The 27,783-nt window shown below is 43.5% G+C and overlaps 1 protein-coding gene across 2 annotated transcripts in view; it reads right to left on the bottom strand.

Moving 5' to 3' along the window:
* Positions 1–24,634, bottom strand: part of Vps16A (vacuolar protein sorting 16) — a 57,625-nt gene extending 32,991 nt beyond the window's left edge. The window contains exons 1-5 of one of the 2 annotated variants that reach the window (XM_068376638.1): positions 24,490–24,596; positions 8,119–8,233; positions 7,591–7,783; positions 7,270–7,398; positions 6,920–7,064 (exon numbers count right to left, since the gene is read on the bottom strand). In XM_068376638.1, the coding sequence (XP_068232739.1) occupies positions 6,920–7,064; positions 7,270–7,398; positions 7,591–7,764 (448 nt within the window). In that variant the 5' untranslated portion in view covers positions 7,765–7,783; positions 8,119–8,233; positions 24,490–24,596. Of the gene's footprint in view, positions 1–6,919; positions 7,065–7,269; positions 7,399–7,590; positions 7,784–8,118; positions 8,234–24,489 lie in introns of both variants that reach the window. The other variant, XM_068376637.1, reaches the window with a different exon arrangement.
* Positions 24,635–27,783: the final 3,149 nt, after the last annotated feature.

Below are 27,783 nucleotides of genomic sequence, written 5' to 3'. Positions count from 1 at the left end.
GAGACTGCTTCGAGAGTCAAACCCTTGTCCCAATGAGCTGCAAGATGGAATTGAAGAGGGCGGAGGTGGAGTCTCCCTAGCTCGACGAACAGGGCCAGTGATGAAAGGGTCCCTGTGAGACTCATCCACTGTCTCACCGAGCAACTGCTCCTCTTCAGCATGCTCATGATGCACTCTAGGGCTTGGCTTATCCTGGGGGCCGATGGAAAAGCCCGAAAATCCTGACTCCGAATCTCCATTCCCAGGTACACAATGGATTGGGAGGGAATGAGCTGAGACTTTTCTATGTTGACTAACAGACCCAGTTCTCTGATTAAGTCCAAAGTCCAGTTGAGACTCTCCAGACAGCGACGACTCGTGGAGGCTCTCAACAGCCAGTCGTCTAAGTAGAGGGAGGCTCTGATGTCCGATAAGTGGAGGAATTTTGCTATATTCCTCATCAGATGCGTGAACACCATAGGAGCTGTGCTTAGGCCAAAACACAGGGCTTGGAATTGGTAGACAACCTTTCCAAAAACGAATCTCAGGAAAGGTTGGGAGTCTGGATGAATAGGAACGTGAAAGTAGGCATCTTTCAAGTCCAACGAGACCATCCAGTCCTCCTGCCTGACCGCTGCTAGGACCAACTTCGTCGTCTCCATCATGAACGTCTGCTTGGTGACATACGCATTGAGCGCGCTGACGTCCAGCACCGGTCTCCAACCTCCTGTCTTCTTGGCCACCAGAAAGAGACGGTTGTAGAAGCCCGGGGATTGATGGTCCCGGACTATAACCACTGCCTTCTTCTGCACAAGTAGCGACACCTCCTGGTGCAACGCTAGCCTCTTGTCCTCTTCTTTGTAGTTGGGAGAGAGGTTGATGGGAGATGTGGTCAGAGGGGGTTTGAGGCAGAATGGAATCCTGTAACCCTCCCTCAGCCAACTGACAGACTGGGCGTCTGCACCTCTCTTTTCCCAGGCTTGCCAGAAGCTCTTGAGTCTGGCTCCTACTGCTGTCTGGAGATGCGGAGAGTCAGTTTTTTCCTTTAGAGGCCTTGGAACCTTTCCTAGACTTGCTCCTGGAAGAGTCTGGACGGGAGCTTCCTCGGCTGGGGGCTCTACCACGAAAGGGCGGTATGAACCTCGTAGCAGGAGTATCAGCCACTGGGGTACGATAAGTCCTGGGGACTGAGGTAGCAACTTTAGTCTTACGAGCCGATGAGGCTACAAGATCATGTGTGTCCTTTTGTATCAGGGCAGCAGACAAGTCCTTAACCAGCTCTTCGGGGAAGAGGAACCTCGAGAGCGGAGCGAAAAGGAGTTGCGACCTTTGACAAGGTGTAATGCTGGAGGAAAGGAAGGTACACAGCTGTTCCCTTTTCTTAAGAACCCCTGATACAAACATCGACGCAAGCTCGCCAGATCCATCTCTAATGGCCTTATCCATGCAGGACATTAATAGCATGGCAGAATCCTTGTCCGCAGGGGAGGTCTTCTTGCTGAGGGCCCCCAGGCACCAGTCTAGGAAGTTGAACACTTCGAATGCTCTAAAAACACCCTTGAGGAAGTGATCAAGGTCTGAGAAGGTCCAGCAAACCTTAGAGCGCCTCATTGCAGTTCTACGAGGCGAGTCTACCAGACTTGAGAAGTCAGCCTGGGCAGAGGCAGGTACTCCCAAGCCTGGTTCCTCTCCTGTGGCATACCAAACGCCCGCTTTAGAAGTGAGCTTAGTCAGAGGAAACATAAACGAAGTCTTGCCAAGGTGTTGCTTAGTCTGCAACCACTCCCCTAAGATCCTTAACGCTCTCTTAGAGGACCTTGCTAGGACTAGCTTAGTATAGGTAGACTTAGCTGGCTGCATGCCCAGCGAAAACTCAGATGGTGGAGAGCGGGGAGTAGCAGAGACAAAGTGGTCTGGGTATACCTCCCTAAACAGAGCCAAGACCTTACGAAAGTCAATGGAAGGCGGAGAAGACTTGGATTCATCCACGTCTGATGAGGGATCCAGGTGTGCCGCCTCATCATCCGACGCCTCATCACCAGAGTGTAGCGAAGAGATCGGAAAGGTGTGCTGAACAGCAGAGTCAGAACAAGCTGGAACAACAATATTAGTGGTTTCCTCTTCAAGAATCTGTTGAGGGAACACCTGAGGCTCAGACTGCAAAGGCTGAACAAAAGAAGCAGCAGAAGGTAGGCGCATGGGTGGAGGAGGCTGACTCCTGGCCTGAGTGGCTGAACTCAAGGGTTGCGCTTGCTGAGTAGTTGGCGGAAGCGGAGTAGCAAGTTCCTGTTCCTGCGGTGTGAGCGGAGAGCGATGAGGTAGAGGCTGCGCAGAACGTAGTAAATGTCTCGCAAGTTGAGGCTCCTGAGGCGCAAGGCTAAGGTGTTGTGGTGCTTGCCTTGCTGAGGGTTGAGCTCGCTGCAGCGAGAGCTGAGGAGACTGACTCATGGATGGGAGAGGTTGTTGTACCTCAACCGAGTGATGCATCACTGGTGGAGCAGCAAGTGGAAGCGGAGGAAGAGAGGTATAAGCTTCCTGATCCCATTGCTGAGGTTGCCTTAATGAAGGCGGAGGCAGTACACCACTGGGAACAGTAAACTCAGAACGTGGCTCAACATGGTACGCCTGGCAGGCGGTACTGCGGTCAGGCGGAGCGAGCGCAGGCGGAGCGAGTGCAGGCGGAGGCGGAGGCGCAACCTTCTCAGCCCGACACTCACGCATCAAGTCCGAAAGCTGTGCCTGCATGGACTGTAGTAGAGTCAACTTGGGGTCGGCAGAAACTACAGTATGCTGAGGCAAAGCCTTAACAGCAGAGATCTGTTGCGGCAGAACCTTACTCCTCTTGGGCGGAGTGCAGTCGACTGATGACTGCGGCGAGTCAGAGCTGAGCCAATGACTGCAGCCCGGCTGAGCACTCGCGGACTGGACTCTGCGTTTGAGTGGTCTAGAGACCTGAGTCCAGCGTTTCTTCCCTGACAATTGATCAGCGGACGAGAAAAAGACGGGCTCAATCGTCTGCAGGTGGGAGTGACGGTCTCTGGAAGACACGCCCGCAACCACCGAGGATACTTCTGTGCGCCGATCAAGGCCTGCCGAACCCTTTTGCCCTTCGACATTGCTTCTCCCCTGGGCTTGGGAGCTTGCAAGAGGTCCCGGACTGGGAGGACGACTGGCACGCACAGAAGTATCCTCACGCACCACACTGACACTGACACTAGCACTTGGCACTGCACTGACACTAGCACTCGTCACAGCACTGGCACTAATTCCACCCACTGCACTCTTGACCTTAAGTTCCTTGACTTCGGCCATAAGAGACTTATGATCACTTACCACTGACTCTACTTTATCGCCTAAGGCCTGAATAGCACGCAAAACAACAGACATATCAGGCTGAGGGCAAATAGTAGGTTCGGGGGTAGCCACTACAGGGGTAGGAAAAGGTAGGGGATCATGAGGTGAGGAAAAAAGTGAAGAGTGAGAAGAACTCCTCCTAACTCTACCTCTCTCTAACTTAGTTGAATATTTCAAAAGACGGACAAAATCAAGTTCCGAAAGTCCGGCGCATTCCTCACATCGATTTTCTAACTGACAGGGCCTATCCCTACAGTCAGAACAAGCGGTGTGAGGATCTACCGAGGCCTTCGGAATACGCCTATTACAAGACCTACATCGCCTATGGGTGGGGGCTTGCGAAATGTCAGACATCTTGAACCCAAAGAGTTAGCCAAGTGGGGTTCCAAAATCAAGCAAAAGATCGTTAACCGTTAATCAGGACTATATAAAAGCTATCTAAGCTAATATAAGAAGGTTTCCAGTAAAGCGACAGCCGAAATCTGAGAGAATACTTCACCAAAAAGCCGTGAAAATACTCGAAGATCATAAGCGTATCCCAGAACGTCTTGCCGGAAGCACGACAGAGGAAAAATTGAGGAGGTGTCAACAAGAAGTACTATAGTACCTGGCCACAGGTGGCGCTGGTAAGTACACCCCCTTCTAGTATTGTGATAGCTGGCGTATCCCTCCATAGAATTCTGTCGGGCAACGGAGTTGACAGCTACATGATTATCGGGTAAGTTTAATATTGAAAAACTGACACTATACTGTAGTTTTGACAAAGTCAACTGGGAAAATAGGCCACGCCCTCCTTATGACGTCATGGCATACTTCCACCACTCGCATAAGTTCCCGCTCAGCGTAAGCATGACTTACGTTATTCAACAAAAATTCCAGTAGATTTTGGCTTTTAACTTACTTTCTTCACTCTTTTAATCATAATTCCTACAATAATCTGTCTCAGAAACATAAAACTGGTATCTATAACTCAAGTTAAAACTATCGAAAATACAATTATTTTTGGAACACAGTCTGACGGAAGCAAAAAAAATGTCCTTCTCCTCACTACTGTACTCATCAGCTGTTTCTCAGTCTCTTTGCACCTCTAGTTGCAGTCAAACATCTAGAAGCAGCTCTCTGGTATCCCTCCTACCTACTGTCACCGTGCTATTCGTGTCTTTTCTTTTCTTGTTCCCTTCTTTTTATCACCAATTCTCTGCATATTCTCTTAAATACTCTCATTCACTAATTTATATTCTTTTTATAACCATCATCTTTTCCCTCTTATTCTACTGTATTATGCTTTTCAGTAATCTACTGCTTGTTTCAGAATGCTTCAACCTCTGTTTTCCAAGCTTTGTGCTTTGCTCCCCACACTCCCGTAATTCATCGTTCACTTCATTCAATGCTTGCCTCAGCTCCTTCCCACATTCTTGCCATTCGTAGGTCATTTTCCCTTTCAGGTTTTCCCCAATTCCTTTCATTGTCTTTTCGTCTTTTCCTTGTAATTTTCCTTACCAAATACTTTTCCTGAACATATATGCATCCCCGCGACTGCCCTTCTTGCTCCCAAGCCTATTGTTCTTTTGTCTTGTAAATTATAACCCTCTTAACACCTGCCATCGTCCTTTCACCCTCCCCTTCGGCTAATTCGGACCACCCACTCACCCCTACACCCAACACCTCTCTTGCATTCATATATTTCAGTTTTGTTCTTTTTTCTTTCTTTCACTTTTCTCTCTAGCTTCTATTCCTTCATTCTTTTAACTTATTAGTTCCCTTTAACTTAACTAATACTTTACTCTATAGCTATTCCTATTCCTCAAGTTTTTACTTAGGGATATTTTATGCCCTTATTTCTATCTCTGACTTATTATTCTTGGTTTTCTTTCCCCTAATCTTCTACTCCCATGGGACTCGCTGATATTACACTTTCTCTTCCACTGATGGGCTTTGTCATTATTCTCATTGTTTGGCTATATATGCACAGGATAAGGTTTTGGATTTTAATACAATGCCCAAATTGTCTGTGTGGTCTCACTGATGTTTGTTTTGCTTCTATCAGACTGCATTCCCAAATAACTGTGCATTTTTGATAATTTTATCTTTAGTTATAGGTACCAGTGTTATGCTCCTGTGACAGATAATTGTAGGAATTATAATTACAAGAGTGAAGAAAAGTTCAAAGCCAAAATCTACTGGAATTTTTGTTGAACAACATGTCGTGCTTGTGCTAAGCGGGAACTCTTGGGAGAGGTGGAAGCATGCCATGACATCACAAGGTGGGCGTGACCGCGTGGGTTATTTTCCCTGGATAGATTGCGGTGACCATAGCATTCTACAAGGTTCACACTTAAGAGCACGTGAGGCATACCCTACAAATGATGAAGATCACTAAGCACAGAGGAAAGAGCAAACAGTCGGACCTGAATAAAAATTCCCTGCAGAGAAGAAAAATTCCCAAGCAAACCGAGTAACTCTCCTAGAGAAATTCATCTACTCGCTTATCAGCAATGAGATATCTTTGGCAGAACGACCTCTTCAGAAGGGGAACTGCAAACAGTCCATCCTTCAGGAGGGTAACTGCAAACAGTCTCACCCTTCAGGAGGGGAACTACAAACAGTCCCACCCTTCAGGAGGTAAACAATGTACAGTCCCACCTTTCACAAGACACGCAACACAAAGTACAGAAGGTTTATATCCACGTAAGAAAAATTTCCTTTTGCAATGTTTACCTTCAATGATATTCAGCTGGTAAGTGAAAGGGGTTATGAAACAAAATAACACTAACATTAATCACAAGTGATGAAAATCTCCAACAGTCAGGAAGCACAGAACAAGTACATCCAGACTGTTTGAAGTCAAAGACAAAGTGACAAGATATGGTCGAGAAGGAGGCTGTCTCTTCCTGCCACCTGCTAACTACCTTATCTACTACAGTATTGTAGAAATTCAATGTCCGCTCTAGCTCACATTGAAGACACTCCTTTTTAAAGGATGATGGTATATATACATGTTGAAAAATGAGTTACAATACTCTTCAATATTATCGTTATTATAAGTGGCTCTGTATTCTTGGAAGAATAAATTTCATATTCTGTTTACTGAAATAAAACTAAAATAATTTCAATGCTTCATAAATGCAAATTCTGTCAGGGACGGGATTTCTTTCATTAGCTGAAATCCTCTCCATTAACTGAATGACTTATTTTCCGAAGCTTCATAGCTTCCATTTGCATTCTTTCAACAAACTATTGCTCCGTAATGTTGAACTGAACACTCCCAATTTGTCTGTGAATTTAGATGAGTTAACTTGAGGTTCATTGATCAATTTCTAAATTACTTAACCCCAAGAGGATGGATCACCACTTCACTTAGCCACTGATATAGAATCAACTACAAGGTTCATGAAAACAGGACATTAAAGCATTACGTACTTTAAACTGAAGTTTGCCGTAACATATTTCTAACCATAACAATGTGTAAAATGATATTTGTTTTTTAAACACAAAAACAAAATTCTCACCTGGCACATCTGGGTACTTCCTAGTCCGAGGTTCATAAATGATATTTTTTTTTCAAACACAAAAAAAAAATTCTCACCTGGAATATCTGGGTACTTCCTTGTCCGAGGTTCATAAATGTTGCTAACCAGAAATATTCGATTCGAGTTGCTCAAGATGGCCACTCCAGTCTCACGATGGCTTGTAAAAACTTGAGCACTCAAAATGTGTGTGTCTTTTACCTCCTGTACAACAATGTAAAAAAAAATATGAGTAAACAAATGTAAAGAAATTAAAAATACAACCAGCATTACATTCAAGATTTAAAGAAAGAAATGCTCATTAGCTATAAAATCTATACACAATGTTATGACTGATGCCAAGATTCTTGGACACATGGACAACCAATGTTAATTATCTAGCCTGCATTTTAAATAAAGTACCACCTACCTGACCCAAATTGAAAGTATGTTGATAATTCCCAAACATATCATACATAAGAACAGCTCCATCGTCCTGCACACATACTATGTCCTCACTTCGAGACCATCCAAAAGCAAGGAGATATCCGCCAGTCCACTGGATATGAAGGCCAAAATAATATAAATTTAGAGAACAGCAAACATATTCAATTTTCCCAAGTATTGGTACACACTCCTTAAATACACTACAGTACACATACTTTTCTTTTATTTGAAAATATTCCTTAATATACAAGACAAAAAAGTACAGTATTCTGAACATTTTCACATTGACAACTGATAAACTTACTTTGAACGAAGCTATCTTCTTTCCTGAAGCACTAAACACAAAGACAATGGGCTTCCCTCCAGAACGTGCCACTTTTGTGTATTTTGTTTCATCTCTAGTGAGTGCAATTGGTCCTCCATATGGTGCAGCAGCAACCATAAAGTCACCTAGATTGATGCCCCCACCCCATTCCATTGAGTAGAGTTCATGTTTCCTAACAAAGAAATAAAACAAATTAAAGTGACTTCAAGAATAAATTTAAAATTTGATTTAGATAAAAAAAATTATTAATTTTCCGAAAAGTACAGTAATTTGTATTTTCTTAACTACAAACCACAGGGGAAGCACAGCACAACCATCTTTTATAGAGTGATATACCCACTTTTGTCCTTATAAGACTCAGAGAATTGGTTGAGACGGGAAATTCAATTTAAAGGACTCCGGTTTATATAGCTAGGAAAAATACTGTATTACTGTACTTTAAAAATTTTTATTTGTTCTTACCCATATGCAATCCTTTAGTCCTTTAAAATAGGAAATCTCACTTACTGATGAGAGAAAATCCTCTGGAACAAAACTGGAGGGTTCTTTTCTTCTTTAGAAATGTCATCCTTCCTGGTCCCGTACGGGAGCGAGGAAGCAGACTCCCACAACTTCTTAACAGCTAATCAGAGAGATATAAAAGTTGTTAGGGCTCCAGCCAGTACTGGGTTTAAAGGAAGTCAGTACTAGGACTTTGTTGTTTCTGCCAGTCATCATCATAAAAGTCAATCATGGTAATAAAAAAAAAGTTACTGTAATCAAAACTGAATAATAGTAATGAAACACGATCAAAACACTGGAGCTTTTGTTTGCTATGACTTCCTGACATACCATATAGAAACCATTATTTTTCCATTCATATTCTATTGAATCATTCATAGCAGTGTTCAACGTAATACAAATACATCCTTAATTAATTGAGCTAATGGATTATTGTTTTTGCTCTACCGTAGCTCGCTTCATTCGCAATTAAACATCATCTCATTGCTTCTCTGTTCTGGCAAGCAGAACATGTTTCACTACGCATGTTAGAACCGTGGGCTAGTAGTTTGATATTATTTTATTTATCTAATTTATCTCTTATTTCAATTATACAAACTTACCATACAGGAGAGTTGTAGCTTCGAACTCCAGCCAATGTCTGTACATGGACTTGGCTTGCATTTCTCATTATCAGACTAAACATATCAAATGCACTATTTTACCCTAACTTTTCATTATTAACATGTTATTTTTATTAATAAAATAAATTTTTGAATATACTTACCCGATAATCATGTAGCTGTCAACTCCGTTGCCCGACAGAATTCTATGGAGGGATACGCCAGCTATCACAATACTAGAAGGGGGTGTATTTACCAGCGCCACCTGTGGCCAGGTACTCAAGTACTTCTTGTTGACACCTCCTCAATTATTCCTCGGTCCACTGGTTCTCTATGGGGAGGAAGGGAGGGTCGATTAAATCATGATTATCGGGTAAGTATATTCAAAAATTTATTTTATTAATAAAAATAACATTTTTCAATATTAAACTTACCCGATAATCATGTAGCTGATTCACACCCAGGGGGGTGGGTGAAAAACCAGTGTACAAGACTAAAGGATAGCTAAGTATCCCGTATTTCATATAATCAGTTATCCACAATAACAATGAAATAATAAGTACCTGGTAAGGAAGTCGACTTGAACCGTTACTCTGCCTTTAATAAGATCGTCTTCCTTACTGAGCGCAGCGTTCCTCTTGGGAGGCTGAATCAACTCAAAGGTGCTAAAGTATACAGGGCTGCAACCCATACTAAAGGACCTCATCACAACCTTTAACCTTGGCGCTTCTCAAGAAAGAATTGACCACCCGCCAAATCAACAAGGATGTGGAAGGCTTCTTAGCCGACCGTACAACCCATAAAAAGTATTCAAGAGAAAGGTTAAAAAGTTATGGGATTATGGGAATGTAGTGGCTGAGCCCTCGCCTACTACTGCATTCGTTGCTACGAATGGACCCAGGGTGTAGCAGTACTCGTAAAGAGACTGGACATCTTTGAGAAAGAATGATGCGAACACTGACTTGCTTCTCCAATAGGTTGCATCCATAACACTCTGCAGAGAACGGTTCTGTTTGAAGGCCACTGAAGTAGCCACAGCTCTCACTTCATGTGTCCTTACCTTCAGCAAAGCAAGGTCTTCTTCCTTCAGAAGAGAATTTGCTTCTCTAATCAGAAGCCTGATGTAGTAAGAAACTGAGTTCTTAGACATTGGTAGAGAAGGCTTCTTGATAGCACACCATAAGGCTTCTGATTGTCCTCGTAATGGTTTTGACCTTCTTAGATAGTACTTAAGAGCTCTAACTGGGCAAAGTACTCTCTCCAGTTCGTTCCCCACCATGTTGGACAGGCTTGGGATCTCGAACGACTTAGGCCAAGGACGGGAAGGAAGCTCGTTTTTAGCCAAAAAACCGAGCTGCAAGGAACATGTAGCCGTTTCAGATGTGAAACCTATGTTCCTGCTGAAGGCGTGGATCTCACTTACTCTTTTACCTGTTGCTAAGCACACGAGGAAAAGAGTTTTTAATGTGAGGTCCTTAAAAGAGGCTGATTGGAGCGGTTCAAATCCTGATGACATTAGGAACCTTAGGACCACGTCTAGATTCCAGCCTGGAGTGGACAACCGACGTTCCTTTGAGGTCTCAAAAGACCTAAGGAGGTCCTGTAGATCTTTGTTGGAGGAAAGATCCAAGCCTCTGTGGCGGAAAACCGCTGCCAACATACTTCTGTAACCCTTGATCGTAGGAGCTGATAGGGATCTTACGTTCCTTAGATGTAACAGGAAGTCAGCAATCTGGGTTACAGTGGTACTGGTTGAGGAAACTGCATTGGCCTTGCACCAGCTTCGGAAGACTTCCCATTAAGACTGATAGACTCTGAGAGTGGATGTCGTCCTTGCTCTGGCAATCGCTCTGGCTGCCTCCTTCGAAAAGCCTCTAGCTCTTGAGAGTCTTTCGATAGTCTGAAGGCAGTCAGACGAAGAGCGTGGAGGTTTGGGTGTACCTTCTTTACGTGAGGTTGACGCAGAAGGTCCACTCTAGGAGGAAGAGTCCTGGGAACGTCGACCAGCCATTGCAGTACCTCGGTGAACCATTCTCTCGCGGGCCAGAGGGGAGCAACCAACGTCAGCCGTGTCCCTTTGTGAGAGGCGAACTTCTGAAGTACCCTGTTGACAATCTTGAACGGCGGGAATGCATACAGGTCGAGATGGGACCAATCCAGCAGAAAGGCATCCACGCGAACTGCTGCTGGGTCTGGAATCGGAGAACAATACAAGAGGAGCCTCTTGGTCATCGAGGTAGCGAATAGATCTATGGTTGGCTGACCCCACAGGGCCCAAAGTCTGCTGCAAACATTCTTGTGAAGGGTCCACTCTGTGGGGAAGACCTGACCCTTCCGGCTGAGGCGATCTGCCATGACATTCATATCGCCCTGAATGAGCCTCGTTACCAGCGTGAGCTTTCGATCTTTTGACCAAATGAGGAGGTCCCTTGCGATCTCGAACAACTTCCTCGAATGAGTCCCTCCCTGCTTGGAGATGTAAGCCAAGGCTGTGGTGTAGTCGGAGTTCACCTCCACCACCTTGTTAAGCTGGAGGGACTTGAAGTTTATCAAGGCCAGATGAACTGCCAACAACTCCTTGCAATAGATGTGAAGTGTCCTTTGCTCCTGATTCCATGTTCCCGAGCATTCCTGTCCGTCCAGTGTCGCACCCCAGCCCGTGTCCGATGCGTCCGAGAAGAGACGGTGGTCGGGGGTCTGAACAGCCAATGGTAGACCTTCCTTGAGAAGAATGCTGTTCTTCCACCACGTTAGAGTATACCTCATCTCTTCGGAAACAGGAACTGAGCCCGTCTCTAGCGTCATGTCCTTTATCCAGTGAGCAGCTAGATGATACTGAAGGGGGCGGAGGTGGAGTCTCCCTAACTCGATGAACAGGGCCAGCGATGAAAGTGTCCCTGTTAGACTCATCCACTGCCTGACTAAGCATCGGTTCCTTCTCAGCATGCTCTGGATGCATTCTAGGGCTTGGAAGATCCTTGGGGCCGACGGACAAGTCCGAAAAGCTCGACTCTGAAGATCCATACCCAAGGAGACAATGGTCTGGGATGGAACGAGCTGAGACTCCTCAAAATTGACCAGGAGGCCCAGTTCCTTGGTCAGATCCATAGTCCATTTGAAAATCTCCAGACAGCGACGACTTGTGGGAGCTCTTAAAAGCCAGTCGTCTAACGGAGCCGGACACAAGATCATGATACTGCTGCACAGTCTGTAAACTGTCAATCATGGGCAAGCGAGGAAGTACAGTGACAACCCGAATCTGTCTAGACTGTCTGGGTCGTACAGACAACTCCTTAACGGGTTGCTGAGGTTGCCGCACTGCGTCACAACAAGTCCCTTCTGTTGGTTGTTGAACGTCTTCCCCGTGACACATTGACTCCGTAAACAAAAAATCCTCTAACAAGGACTAAGCTTGGACTGCATGTCATGCAACACAGCTCAAGGTCTATGGGAGCAGGTGTGGTAACAGACGGGATTAGCGGCTGAAGTGGAACCATTACCTTCCCTGTAAGCATGTTATGCTTAAATAAAAGTCCATAAGAGGTTATGCAGCTAAAGGCTCCCTCCAAATGACAGAGTCCTCAAGGGAATATCAGAAGGAGGGAGAAAAGAACTTTCTCATCTACAGGGACCTTATCCTAGAAAAGCTAAGTTCTCTGAGTGAGGGTTCACTGGTGCAAAAGCAGCAGACTAGAAGGCAACGTTATGAAACTGCTTGACAGTCTAGTGAGTTGGCAACAACCCAAGATGTGTTGAGAAGCATGCGGTAAGGAATGCAGAGCATGATGTATGCAGAGTATGCTGTATGCAGAGCATGCTGTATGTAGAGCATGTTGTATGCAGAGCATGCTGAATGCAGAGCATGTTGTATGCAGAGCATGCTGAATGCAGAGCATGCTGAATGCAGAGCATGCTGAATGCTGAGCATGTAGTAAGCAGAGCCTGCTGTAAGCAGAGCCTGCTGTAAGGAAAGCAGAGCGTGTGCATGGCGTTTAACATTTCTCAGAAATTCCATGACCAGTGCTAGAGTGCTTTATGCATGCTTGCATGGGGTTTAAACCATGGAATGAAAATGGAGGTAAGGTATGCTGAACAGCAGAGTCAGAACGAGCTGGAACAACAATAGTTGTGGTTTCCTCTTCAAGACTCCGATGAGGGAACACCTGAGGCTCAGTCTGCAAAGGCTGAATAAAAGACAAGCAGAAGGAAGGCGCATGGGTGGAGGAGGCTGACTCCTAGCATGAGTGGTTGAACCCAAGGGTTGCGCTTGCTGAGCGGTTGGCGGAAGCGGAGTAGCAAGTTCCAGTTCCTGTGGTGTGAGCGGAGCGCGATGAGGAAGAGGCTGCGCAGAACAAGGTAAATGTCTCGCAAGCTGAGGCTCCTGAGGCGCAAGGCTAAGGTGTTGTGGTGCTTGCCTTGTGGAGGGTTGAGCTCGCTGCAGCAAGAGCTGAGGAGACTGACTCATGGACGGGAGAGGTTGTTGTACCTCAACCGAGTGTTGCATCACTGGTGGAGCAGCAAGTGGAGGCGGAGGAAGAGAGGTATAATCCTCCTGATCCCAATGTAAAGGTTGCCTTAAGGAAGGCGGAGGCTGAACACCACAGGGAACAGCAAACTCAGCACGTGGCTCAACATCGTACGCCTGGCAGGTGGAACTGCTGGCAGGTGATACTGCGATCAGGCGGAGCGAGTGTAGGTGGAGGGAGTGTAGGCGGAGGCGGAGGAGCAACACTCTCAGCCCGACACTCACGCATCAAGTCCGAAAGCTGTGCTTGCATGGACTGTAGTAGAGTCCACAACATCGTACGCCTGGCAGATGGTACTGTGATCAGGCGGAGCGAGTGTAGGTGGAGGGAGTGTAGGCGGAGGCGGAGGAGCAACACTCTCAGCCCGACACTCACGCATCAAGTCCGAAAGCTGTGCTTGCATGGACTGTAGTAGAGTTCACAACATCGTACGCCTGGCAGGTGGTACTGTGATCAGGCGGAGCGATCATAGGCGGGGGGGAGTGTAGGCGGAGGCGGAGGCGCAACACTCTCAGCCCGACACTCACGCATCAAGACCGAAAGTTGTGACTGTATGGACTGCAGTAGAGTTAACTTGGGGTCGGCAGACACTAAGTTCTGCTGAGGTAAAGCCTTAACAGCAGAGATCTGTTGTGGCAGAACCTTACTCCTCTTAGGCGGAGTGTAATCAACTGATGACTGAGGAGAGTCAGAGCTAACCCAATGACTGCATTCGGGTTGTGAACTTTAACTTCGTACGTCTGGCATAGGTCTGGACTTAACGTTTAAGAGGTCTTGAGACCTGAGACCAGCGTTACTCTGCCTTTATTTCTCCCCTAATCTCTTCTGCAGACGAGCAAAATAAGGGCTCAATCGTCTGCGGGTGTGAGTGACGGTCTCGGTAAGACACGCCCACAACCACCGAGAATACTTCTGTGCGCCGATCAAGGCCTGCTGAACCCTTATGCCCTTCGACATTGCTTCTCCCCTGGGCTTGGGAGCTTGCAAGAGGTCCCGGACTGGGAGGACGACTGGCGCGCACAAAAGTACCCTCACGCACTAATCACTTATCACTTTGATTTCTGTTTGCACTTATTTCACTGAACTCGAAACTTTAAGTGGTTTGTACCTGAAATACGCAATTCTATCCTTTCTCAAAGTTAGTAATTGCGAAAACAGAATTACAATGTAACAGAAAAATCTAATGAAAGATAATTCAGTGGTTGGAAAGAGACTAAACACTAGATCACTCTAGAAACGTTTAGTTTCTTCCCCTAAAGAGACTAGGGAGAAGAGCAAAAACGATAACGACGTTACTCGTACGCCTGGCAGGCTTGAATGAAACGTTTATCCTCTTTCTCCCTCCGTCTCTATCTCTCTCTCTCTCTCTCTCTCTTGACTTAGAACCTGAGAGAAGAGCCCAATCATATATATCGTTAAAACATATTATTGTTAAAGGAAAAAAACTGAAAAGTTCCTTTATTAGGATCAAAACCATTAAGTTAAGAAAGAATGAACAAAACGCTAGACACGGTTACTCTTACTGCAACGTGAAACCGTGAACATTCTTTCTCTATCGTAACGATAGAGTGCAAGTTGAACGTTCTGAACGTCAACAACTGCAGAGACAAAACAAAACGTTAGTTCAACTTTGAAAACAGTACGAGACTGTCAAAGAAAATCTTTCAAACTCTGTGGCGGAAATAGCATAATATGTAAACAGGTAAAACCGAAATGACGGGCTCAAAGTTTATTAACTTCGGTAAAAGACCGCCTACTATTAGGAAGGTCGAATATAAACAAATATAAAAATTAATTTTAATGAGTTTATAATAAAAGGAAGTTAAGCGAAGAGGCCTATAAGAGGCGGAGAGATATAAAATAAATCTATAACTTTTGTTAAGCAAAATTAAGAAAGAGAGTCTATACTCTCTTAGACACCAACACTTCCGTCTAAGGGAAGGGTCGGCCATTGAAAGGTGAACGAGAGTTCATACTCTCTCGTCACCATAATTAATCAAATTAATTCCAAAAGCTAACTAAGCTAATATAGAAGTTTCCAGTAAAGCGACAGCCGAAATCAAAGAGAAATACTTCACCAAAGTCGTGAAAATACTCCAAGAACATAAGCGTATCCCAGAACGTCTTGCCGGAAGCACGACAGAGGAATAATTGAGGAGGTGTCAACAAGAAGTACTTGAGTACCTGGCCACAGGTGGCGCTGGTAAATACACCCCCTTCTAGTATTGTGATAGCTGGCGTATCCCTCCATAGAATTCTGTCGGGCAACGGAGTTGACAGCTACATGATTATCGGGTAAGTTTAATATTGAAAAATAATAATTAAAACAATACCTGTAATTATATTGTATATACCAATATTGAAAACAAATAATAAAGAGGTTTAGAATATAAGAAGTTGGGCCCTTTATTCTGTTTGCACAAGTAACTTACCTCAGAAGCACCCACTATCAGATTTTTCTGAACTACTGGGTGGAAGGAGGTTCCTGTAGCCTGAGCAATGATGACAAATCAATTTATCTTTTTTATTAAAATCTGCAACTTCGTTAATAGAGTTTTCTGTCAGTAGTATAAGGAATTCAAAATTGGGTATTTACAAGGATCTATTGAATTATACGAGTGCTAATCTCCTAACTAATATTGCACTGTTCTATAAAGAAAACGAGTTACAAGTAAGGATGCATTCACAATGCTAAGTTAAGTTCAGTTACTGGTAGGTTGTTACTTTGGATTGTGATTTATAGACTGAGCCTTTGTACTTGGTTTGGACAGACCGGGTGTAAAATTTCTAAAGTTAACTGAAATGAAAAAAAAAAAAAAAAGATAGCGGTGTATGTACAATAGCGGCCACCTGTATGTATTATTATGTCAAACTTAGAATAAGACAGTGTAAGTGGGGTCGCAGGGCGGTGTTAGCCATCCCGTTAGGTGAGTAGGTAAGGACACGATTAGTAGGTAAGGTTGGGGGGGAAAGTTTATTATTATTATTATTATTACTAGCCAAGCTACAACCCTAGTTGGAAAAGCACAATGCTATAAGCCCAAGGGCTCCAATAGGGAAAAATAGCCCAGTGAGGAAAGGAAATAAGGAAATAAATTAATGATGGGAACAAACAAACAATAAATCATTCTAAAAACAGTAACAACGTCAGAACAGATATGTCATATATAAACTATTAACAACGTCAAAAACAGATATGTCATATATAAACTATAAAAACACTCATGTCAGCCTGGTCAACAGAACATTTGCTACATCTTTGAAGTTTTGAAGTTCTACTGATTCAACTACCCGATTAGGAAGATCATTCCACAACTTGGTAACAGCTGGAATAAAACTGCTAGAATACTGTGTAGTATTGAGCCTCATGATGAAGGCCTGGCTATTAGAATTAACTGCCTGCCTCGTACTGTATTATGAACAGGATAGTATTGTCCAGGGAGATCTGAATGTAAAGGATGGTTAGAGTTATGAAAAATCTTATGCAACATGCATAATGAACTAATTGAACGACGGTGCCAAAGATTAATATCTAGATCAGGAATATGTTATTTTCCTTAGTAAAATAAATTTTTGAATATACTTACCCGATGATCATATTGCTGTCAGCTCTGCTGCCCGACAGAAAAAACCTACGGGCGGAATACGCCAGCGATCGCTATACAGGTGGGGGTGTACATCAACAGCACCATCTGTCAAGTAGGTACTTAAGTACTCGATGTCAACATAGAACCAATTTTCTCCTCTGTCCACTGGGTCTCTATTGGGGAGGAAGGGTGGGTCCTTTAATTTATGATCATCGGGTAAGTATATTCAAAAATTTATTTTACTAAGGAAAATAACATTTTCCAATATTAAACTTACCCGATGATCATATAGCTGATTCACACCCAGGGGGGTGGGTAGAGACCAGCAATACATGTTGACATTATTATGAGCTAAGTATTCCGTATTTCATTTTAGCAGTTATTCAAAATAACAAACATAAAATAAATAAGTACCTGGTAAGGAAGACGACTTGAACAATTACTCTGCCTTTTTAAGTACGTCTTCCTTACTGAGCCTCGCGATCCTCATAGGATGCTGAGCGACTCCTAGGAGCTGAAGTATGAAGTGTTGCAACCCATACTAAAGGTCCTCATCAAAACCTCTAATCTAGGCGCTTCTCAAGAAATGACTTTGACCACCCGCCAAATCAAGTAGGATGCGAAAGGCTTCTTAGCCTTCCGGACAACCCACAAATATTTCAAGAGAAAGATTAAAAAGGTTCTGGAATTAGGGAATTGTAGTGGTGGAGCCCCCACCACTACTGCACTCGTTGCTACGAATGGTCCCAGAGTGTAGCAGTTCTCGTAAAGAGACTGGACATTCTTAAGATAAAAGACGCGAACACTGATTTGCTTTTCCAATAGGTTGCGTCGAATATAATTTGCAGAGATCTATTTTGTTTAAAGGCCACGGAATTTGCGACAGCTCTAACTTCGTGTGTCCTTACCTTCAGCCAAGCTTGGTCTTCCTCATTCAGAAGGGAATGAGCTTCTCGTATTAACAGTCTGATAAAATAAGATAAAGAATTCTCTGACATAGGCAAAGATGGATTCTTAACTGAACACCATAAAGCTTCAGACGGGCCTCGTAAAGGTTTTTAAAATAGAACTTAAGAGCTCTTACAGGACATAATACTCTTTCTAGTTCATTTCCAACCATACGATAAGTTTGGAATATCGAACGATATTGGTCAAGGCCGAGAAGGCAGCTCGTGTTTGGCTAGAAAACCAAGTTGTAGAACATGTAGCCGTTTCGGATGAGAATCCGATGTTCTTGCTGAAGGCATGAATCTCACTGACTCTTTTAGCTGTGGTTAAGCATATCAGGAAAAGAGTCTTAAAGGTGAGATCTTTCAGGGAGGCTGATTGAAGCGGTTCGAACCTGTCTGACATAAGGAATCTTAGAACCACGTCTAAATTCCAACCAGGTGTAACCAAACGACGCTCCTTCGTGGTCTCAAAAGACTTAAGGAGGTCCTGTAGATCTTTATTGTTGGAAAGATCTAAGCCTCTGTGACGGAAGACTGATGCCAACATGCTTCTGTAACCCTTGATAGTGGGAGCTGAAAGAGATCGTTCTTTCCTCAGATATAAGAGGAAGTCAGCTATTTGAGTTACAGAGGTACTGGTCGAGGATACGGATACTGACTTGCACCAGTTTCGGAAGATTTCCCACTTCGATTGGTAGACTCTAAGGGTGGATGTTCTCCTTGCTCTAGCAATCGCTCTGGTTGCCTCCTTCGAAAAACCTCTAGGTCTCGAGAGTCTTTCGATAGTCTGAAGGCAGTCAGACGAAGAGCGTGGAGGCCTTGGAGTACCTTCTTTACGCGTGGCAGACGTAGCAGGTCCACCCTTAGGGGAAGTGTTCTGGGAACGTCTACTAGCCATCGAAGTACCTCGGTGAGTTATTCTCTCGCGGGCCAGAGGGAAGCAACTAGCGTCAACTTTGTCCCTTCGTGAGAGGCGAACTTCTGCAGTACCTTGTTGACAATCTAGAACGGAGGGAATGCATATAGATCTAGATGTGACCAATCTAGTAGAAAGGCATCTATATGAACTACTGCTGGGTCCGGGATAGGTGAGCAAAGTATTGGGAGCCTCTTGGTCATCGAGGTTGCGAAGAGATCTATGGTTGGCTGGCCCCAGGTGGCCCAAAGTCTCTTGCATACATCCTTGTGGAGGGTCCAATCTGTTGGAATTATTTGTCCCTTCCTACTGAGACAATCTGCTATGACATTCAAGTTGCCTTGGATGAACCTCGTTACTAGTGAAAAGTCTAGACCTGTTGAACAGGTGAGGAGGTCTCTTGCGAACTCGTACCATGTCAGAGAGTAGGTCCCTCCTTGCTTGGAGATGTACGTCAAAGCAGGGTGTTGTCCGTGTTCACCTCCACCACTTTGCCCTGAAGGAGAGACCTGAAGCTTTTCCAGGTCAGACGTACTGCCAGTAGCTTCTTGCAGTTGAAATGCATTGTCCTTTGACTCGAGTTCCATAATCCCGAGCATTCCCTACCGCCTAATGTCGCACCCCAGCCTACGTCCGATGCGTCCGAGAAGAGAACGTGGTTGGGAGTCTGAACAGTCAGGGGAAGACCCTTTCAAAGGTTGATAAAGTCCTTTCACCAAGTCAGACCAGATTTTATCTTTCCGGAAACCGGGATCGAGACCGCTTCTAGCGTCTTGTCCTTTTCCAGTGAAAAGCTAGATGATACAGAAGAGGACGGAGGTGTAGTCTTCCAAGTGACACAAATTGAACCACGGATGACAGTGTCCTAACCAGACTCATCCACAGCCTGACAGGGGAGCGTTCCTTCTTCAGCATCTTCTGGATGGATCGCATGGCTGGGGGTGATCGTCTTGTTCAGCAATGTCCTCATCAGAGGGTTCCTCATCCGAAACTGATGAGGAAACGGCAACGGAGTGGGCAACGTCTGACTCGCTGAATCCGGCCGCACTGGTGGATGCGTGACGGAGCCGGACACAATATCATGGTACTGCTGCACAGTCTGTGAACTGTCAACCATGGGAACGAGAGGAAGTACAGCGTAAACCCGAAACTGTCTAGACTGTCTGGGTTGTGCAGTCAACCCCCTCCCGGGTTGCTGAGGTTGCCGCACTGCGTCACAACAAGTCACCTCTGCTGGTTGTTGAACGTCTTCCTAGTGACACACTGAACGTCCACAACCACCTCCGAGAGTCGCTTAACGTCAACGTGCGACTGGCAACCCACACTGGGTCGCATCGGTGGAGGAACCACCTCAACTGGCGGACGCGAGTAGGATACCTCAGCGTCAACAGGGCGCACAACCAACCGGTAGGAAGGTTGTTGGCCAGAAGGTTCTTCTCCGTAAAAAATCTTCTATCAAGGACACAAGCTTGGACTGCATGTCTTGCAACAAAGCCCATTAGGGTCTCTGGGAGCAGGTGTGGCAACAGACGGGGTTAGCGACTGAAGCGGAACCATTTACCATCCCTGGAAGCCTTGTTATGCTTTAATTAAAGTCCATAGGAGGCTAAGCAGCTTAAGGCTCCTCTCCAAATGACAGAGTCCTCAAAGGAATATCAGTAGGAGGGAGAACAGCACTTTCTCATCTACAGGAACCATGTCCGAGAAAAGCTAGGTTATCTCAGTGAGGGTCTCACTGGTGCATAAGCAGCAGAACAGAAGGCAACGTTATGTAACTGCTTGACAGTCTGTGAACTGCCAAAAACTGAACTGTCAACCACAACAGGTGCGTGAGGACATACAGCACTGGTGCATTAGTAGCAGACCAGAAGGCAACATCATGTAACTGCTTGACAGTCTGTGAGCTGGCAACAACCAAAGATGTGTGGGGAAGCCTCAACTCCTGACTGACTAGTCTGCTGCGGGCGAGTGGCGGTAACCACAGTGGGTTGCGGAGGCTGACACACCGTATCAAAACACGGCAGCTTGTGGTAGCTCACGCACGGCAACGGAGTGCTCCGTGTGTTTGCGGGAGTCAGCATGCATCTGGCAGGGTCGACTGCGCATGGGTGGAGGAGCTCTCACAACAAGAGTGTGGGAGCAGGCAGCTATGCTGGGCGCCCAACAGTGGCAGGTTGTAGGCAAACGGGTGCATCGTCAACCTTCTCCGCAATCGGAGTGTGGGAGCAGGCAACAACCAAAGCGGAGTGGTGGTGCGTGGTGGGGACTGCCGTGGGTTGCGGAAACTAACGCATCGCGTCAAAACACGGCAGCTTGACTCCACCTTCCCACTGCTGATACGGTAGCTCACTCATGTTAACGGAGGGTGCCGCACGTCGGCTAACGTAAACATGCGTCTGGCAGGGTCGAGTGCGCATCAGAGGTGGAGGTCTCCGCAGCCGGAGTGTGGGAGCAGGCAGCCTCAGCGTGAGCTGGGTGCACAACCGTGGCAGGTTGTAGGCTAACGGGAGCAGTGTCAACCTTCTCCGCACGAAACTCCTGCATAACCGCAGCTAACTGAGTCTGCATAGACTGCAGTAAAGACCACTTAGGGTCTACAAAAACGGCAACAGACGGAGCTACTGTCCGTTGTGACTGAGGGTCTAAAACAGCTGGTGCGGCAACAGACGGAGTTACTGCCTGTTGCGGTACCACCTTGCCTCTCTTGGGAGGTGTGCAGTCGTCGGATGACTGCAGCGAGTCCGAACTGACCCAGTGGCTACACCTAGGCCGTTGGACTTGCGCGGAAGGGACCGACTTGCACTTAAAAAGCTGCAAGATGTGGTCCATGGTTTCTTACGAGAAACCTCTTCCGCAGACGAGGAATAAATGGGCTCTCTCGTCTTTGTGTGGGTGGGGCGATCTTGGGTAGATACGCCCGAAACCACGGAGGGAAAAACGTCTGTTCGTTGATCAAGGCCTGTGGAACCCATAAGTCGTTCGACATTACTTCTCCCCTGGGCTTGGGAGCTTGTAAGAGGTCCCGGACTAGGTGAACGACTGGCACGAACAGACGAACCCTCGGACGCAACACTGTAACACTTTGCGCATATCACTTTATCACTTTTGATTTTCTGTTTTGCACTTATTTCACTGAAATCGAAACTTTAACTGATTTCTACCTGAAACACGCAATCCTATCCTTCATTAAAAGGTAGTAATTGCGAAAACAGTTTTACAATGCAACAGAAAAACATAAATAAAGATAAAGAATTCAGTGGCTGGAAAAGAGACTAAACACTAGATAAAATAAACTACGTTTACAATCTCTCACCGCACAAAGCCTGGGAACAAGAATAAAACCCTAGAAACGTTTTACCTTCTACCCCTACAGCGACTAGGGAGAGGAGTAAAAAAAAAAAAAAAAAAAAAAAAAAAACGAGAACAACGTTACCCGCTTGAACGAAACGTTTATTCTCCTCTCTCTCCCTCCGTCTCTATCTCTCTCTCTCTTCTCTCTGATTTCGCACCTGAGAGAAGAGCCCACTTATATATCGTTAAAACATGTTATTTGCTAAAGGAAAAAACTGAAAGGTTTTCCAAATAAAAAGTTCCTTTAATTTAGAATTTAAACCATTTAAGCTAAGAAAGAATGAACGAAACGCTAGAATCGGTTTACTCTTACTGCAAAGTGAAACCGTGATACACTGTCTCTCTATCGTAACGATAGAGCGCATGTTGAACGTTCTGAACGTCAACAACTGCGTAGACTAAAAACTAAACGTTAGTTCATCTTTGAAAACAGTACGAGACTATCAAAGAAATTCTTTCATAAAACATTAAAATTAAAAAAAAAGTATTAAATTCTTTAAAGGTTAAATACGATATAACGGGCTCAATGTTAATTAACTTCGGTTCCAAGTTAGGACCGCCTACTATTAGGAAAGGTCGCATATAAACAAACATAAAAATTTATTTTTTATAAGTTTATAATAAATGGAAAGTTAATCGAAGAGGCCTATAAAGGCGGAGAGATATAAAATAAATAGAACTATAACGTGTTAAGCAAAATTACCAAAAACCTAAACACACTTCCGTCAAGGAAGGGTCGGCCATTTAAAAGTGAAAGAGAGTCCATACTCTCTTCGTCACCATAATAAAATCTATCCAAAACGAGTTCAAGTTTTGAAATGAAGAAAAAACCCCTGCATAGCGAAAGCTCAAAACTGGAATAGGGTACTTCACCAAATCGTTGTGAAAACAAATCCAGTTAGGGACGGCGTATTTAGTAGGTCTTGCCAGTGGCACGACAGAGAGAAAATTGGTTCTATGTTGACATCGAGTACTTAAGTACCTACTTGACAGATGGCGCTGTTGATGTACACCCCCACCTGTATAGCGATCGCTGGCGTATTCCGCCCGTAGGTTTTTTCTGTCGGGCAGCAGAGCTGACAGCTATATGATCATCGGGTAAGTTTAATATTGGAAAAAGAAATTTAATAGACCGTAAGTTCCTGTCCAACAAATTAAGATGAGAATCAGCAGCTGAACACCAGACAGGAGAACAATACTCAAAACAAGGTAGAATGAAAAGATTAAAACACTTCTTCAGAATAGATTGATCACCGAAAATCTTAGAAGAGTTTCTCAATAAGCCAATTTTTTGTGCACTAGAAGAAGACGCAGACCTAATGTATTTCTCAAAAGTAAATGTGCTGTCGAGAACCACACCTAAATTTCTAAAAGTGTCATACAAATTTCAAGAAACATTATCAATACTGAGATCTGGATGTTGAGGAGCCACCATCCTTGACCTACTTACAATCATACTTTTGAGTTTTGTTAGGATTCAACTTCATACCCCATAATTTGCACCATGCACTAATTTCAGCCAAATCTCTATTAAGGGATTCACCAACCCTAGATCTACATTCAGGGGATGGAATTGATGCAAAGAGAGTAGCATCATCTGTATATGCAACAAGCTTGTTTTCTAGGCCAAACCACATGTCATGTGTATATAGTATGAAAAGTAATGGGCCAAGAACACTACCCTGTGGAACACCGGATATCACATTCCTATAATCACTATGGTGCCCATCAACAACAACTCTTTGAGATCTATTACTTAAAAAAATCAATAATAATGCTAAGAAACAACCCACCCACTCCTAACTGTTTGAGTTTGAAAAGAAGGGCCTCATGATTAACACGGTCAAAGGCAGCACTAAAATCAAGGCCAATCATACGAACTTCCTGACCACAATCAAGGGATTTCTGTACAGCATTGGAGATTGTAAGAAGGGTATTACATGCTCCAAGGCCTTTACGAAAACCAAATTGCAAACTAAGGAATAGATGATTACCTTCAGCAAACCTATTAAGACGTTTTGCCAGAAGGTTAATTGATGTTCAACTTTAATCAATGCGTGAGGAACTGGCCGCTGATATACAAAGGCTCCAAAAAATATCTTAAAAGGCAAACAAACACAAGAACACCACCTAACCTAACAGAAGTATCTTTGCTTACGTACCTAGGGTGGGGGGCTACGCCAAAGACTTATACCCCAGACCTGCAGAGACATCTTATTATCATGCAAAGTTACTGTAGTTTAGGTATAATTATCCAATTATACTGCCCATGTCAAGTTAACTGCCCTGTTTACGGTTAGTGGGCGTTACAATGACACTACGAAAAACAATATCGCATACATAAGTTTATCTACTATAATAATGAAACGTACACATTTAAATTTTAATCTTTATGCTCCTTAACCAAAATACAAAACGTAAGTAATTAAATACACTTTAACGTACCTGTAAAATATATCACTTCCTAATTGCGTCCAATCTGATATCAGAGCCATTGTTGACATTCACGACCTGTCATACTTTTCCGTCGGACGTTCGACAATGAAGAAACTAAACGCCTTGGTTAAGAACTAAAGTTGCCAGTTTGGCCTTTTTTTCAGGCCCCCCCCCCACCAAACCTGAAATTTTTCCTTTTTTAAATTGGTTGACCTTAAGTAATACAGTATGAAGCAAAGGCAGGCCTTAAATACTATATATTTGACCTTTTTCTACCAATGGGTTGGCCTTTTAAAGCTTCTGTTGATTAGAAGTTGGCCTTTTCACATTTAAAAAAACTGGCAACTCTGTTAATAAGAAATTGACAGTAGGGTAATTGTGGCGCTTTTATTATTATTATTACTTACTAAGCTACAACCCTAGTTGGAAAAGCAGTATGCTATAAGCCCAGGGGCTCCAACAGGGAAAATAGCTCAGTGCGGAAAGGAAAAAAGGAAAATAAAATATTCTAAGAAGAGTAACAACAATAAATATCTCCTATATAAACTATAAAAACTTTAACAAAACAAGAGGAAGAGAAATAAGATAGGAGAGTGTGCTCGAGTGTACCCTCAAGCAAGAGAACTCTAACCCAAGACAGTGAAAGGCCATGGTACAGAGGCTATGGCACTACCCAAGACTAGAGAACAGCGGTTTGATTTTGGAGTGTCCTTCTCCTAGAAGAGCTGCTTACCATAGCTAAAGAGTCTCTTCTACCCTTACCAAGAGGAAAGTGGCACTGAACAAGTACAGTGCAGTAACCCCTTGGGTGATGAAGAATTGTTTGGTAATCTGTGTTGTCAGGTGTATGAGGATAGAGGAGAATATGTAAAGAATATGCCAGACTATTCAGTGTGTATGTAGGCAAAGGGAAAATGAACCGTAACCAGAGAGGAGGATCCAATGTAGTACTGTCTGGCCAGTCAAAAGACCCCATAACTCTCTAGCGGTAGTATCTCAACGGGTGGCTGGTGCCCTGGCCAACCTACTACCTATAAAGATTGTATTAATATAAATATCATTACTATGATTGATATTATTATTATTATCATATCTCTCAGTCAAAGTAAACTTGACCACTAAAGTCAAATGTTGTTATCGTTTTCATTATAAGAAATTGCTGGTACAATATAAGAAATTACCATCGAACAAACACAAATTCACGTAGAATTGTCTGTTTTTAGTAAGTGGTATTCTAATCATAGATATCACGTGATTCTATCTTCTAGTTTTATTCTTAAATTGGTCAGATATCAATTTACGTCTGGCCGTATCCTTTTGACCCCAATATGAGTGAATTTGCATCACCCATGCCTCACTGAGAGAACTGACAATCATTGAGAGAAGTACACTGGTGGTTTTCATTTATTACTTGGTGGTCCTTCTAGACCACTACTGAAATAAAAAGAAAAATAAAAAAAAAATATTTTAACGCACATTTTCCAAATTTGAAGGAAACGCGTTCGGATACAGCAAAATACTTGAGTTATTTCGAGAAATTTTATAACTTTCAGGATAAGTATTAACCATATCCCGTTCTCATGAAAACAAAATACTCCACAAACTTTTACCTATATTGTCTGTTCTTCGTCATCCTCTCAGCTCTTCAACTACGTAAGTGTAGTACTATATAGTAATAATAACAGATTTTTCAAGATCTGTTTCACAAATCTAGTCCCTTTCTTGTCCCTATATCCTTATTCTCACAAGAACAGACTTTTAGTGTCTGGCGGAGGGCGAGAAATAAACCCGTAAAAGTAAGTAAGATTAAACAGTTCAAGCCAATTTATCATCTACTACATGCACCATGAGCACTTCTCATTATACGTCCACTTGTTCTGACAGTTTTCTCTTGACCCCCATGTTTTGTGTAGCCTATTACTGTTTTATCTTTACACAAAGCCATAGCTTTAAAAACACGTATAAAAAAGAAATTCAGGTCCCTACTGAACCAATTCTGAACATTACTATTTGATATGTATTCTTCTTGGACTTCTGACTCGAAGTACGTTGTTATAAAATCAATAATTGTGAACTCAAAATTCTTTACCTTATATCTCACAAAATATTCAAAATGATAGAAATAATGATGATGAAAATTGCATGAAAATCATATTATATGTGTTTCTCACTCCTAAAATAAAAAAAAGCGTGATTACTGATGAGAAAGTCTGAAATTAATAAACATTTGAATGATATCTAAAACATAAGAAATAGGAAAATATTCTTCTCGGGGTACATAAATATCACCGTTTATATTTATATAAAAAGGAATTAGGATGATAAACTCCTTAGCTATGGCGCTTGAATTATATGAATTGCATAAATTTAACTCGTCCGTAAACAGCACTCGCATAAACCAGATGTTGACTCTCATTAGCTAGAGCGTTTGACCGAAATGGCTCTCATGAGCTTAAACCGTTTTCCAACAGGAGCTCATAATACAGAGAAACCCTCTCGTCTTATGTTTTTTTTTTCTTTAGCGGGAAATATCTAGTGTCTCATTGGCTGATTGGTCCTCAGTTGTGATTGGTGGTCGTTTGGGACGTCATGCAATCGTCATTTGTGACGTCATGCAGTTGTATTTATGAATGAATTCAACTGGGTAGGGGTGAAATACCTATATATATTTTAGATAAATTTATGACCTAAAAATTTAATTTTTATGAAAATAAACTTACAAAGGTTATTGATTTAGTAATCAAATAACTAATACATCTTGTTGAAGGACACAAAGTATATAAATACGTCATATTTGTAGGATTACTTGCCTATGTTTTTGGCTACGATGTTAGATGTGTGTTTACGCTTGACAGCGTACGTGTATGAAGGTGTGGTAACCGACGGGAACCACCAATCATAGCTGAGGAAGATTTGGCCAATTAGAGAACAAGAATTTAGCACCAAGCGAGAGTTTCTGGGTATTATGAGTTGCTGTACGAGACACCTGCCTGAATTTCCAATTATTGGGAAGGAGTTATTATTATTATTATTATTACTTACTAAGCTACAACCCTAGTTGGAAAAGCAGTATGCTATAAGCCCAGGGGCTCCAACAGGGAAAATAGCTCAGTGCGGAAAGGAAAAAAAGGAAAATAAAATATTCTAAGAAGAGTAACAACAATAAATATCTCCTATATAAACTATAAAATCTTTAACAAAACAAGAGGAAGAGAAAAAAGATAGGAGTGTGTGCTCGAGTGTACCCTCAAGCAAGAGAACTCTAACCCAAGACAGTGAAAGGCCATGGTACAGAGGCTATGG

The sequence above is a fragment of the Palaemon carinicauda genome, chromosome 7, assembly GCF_036898095.1.
Source record: "Palaemon carinicauda isolate YSFRI2023 chromosome 7, ASM3689809v2, whole genome shotgun sequence".
Classification (NCBI taxonomy): Eukaryota; Metazoa; Arthropoda; class Malacostraca; order Decapoda; family Palaemonidae; genus Palaemon; species Palaemon carinicauda.
This window is presented reverse-complemented; position numbering and strand designations above follow the sequence as displayed.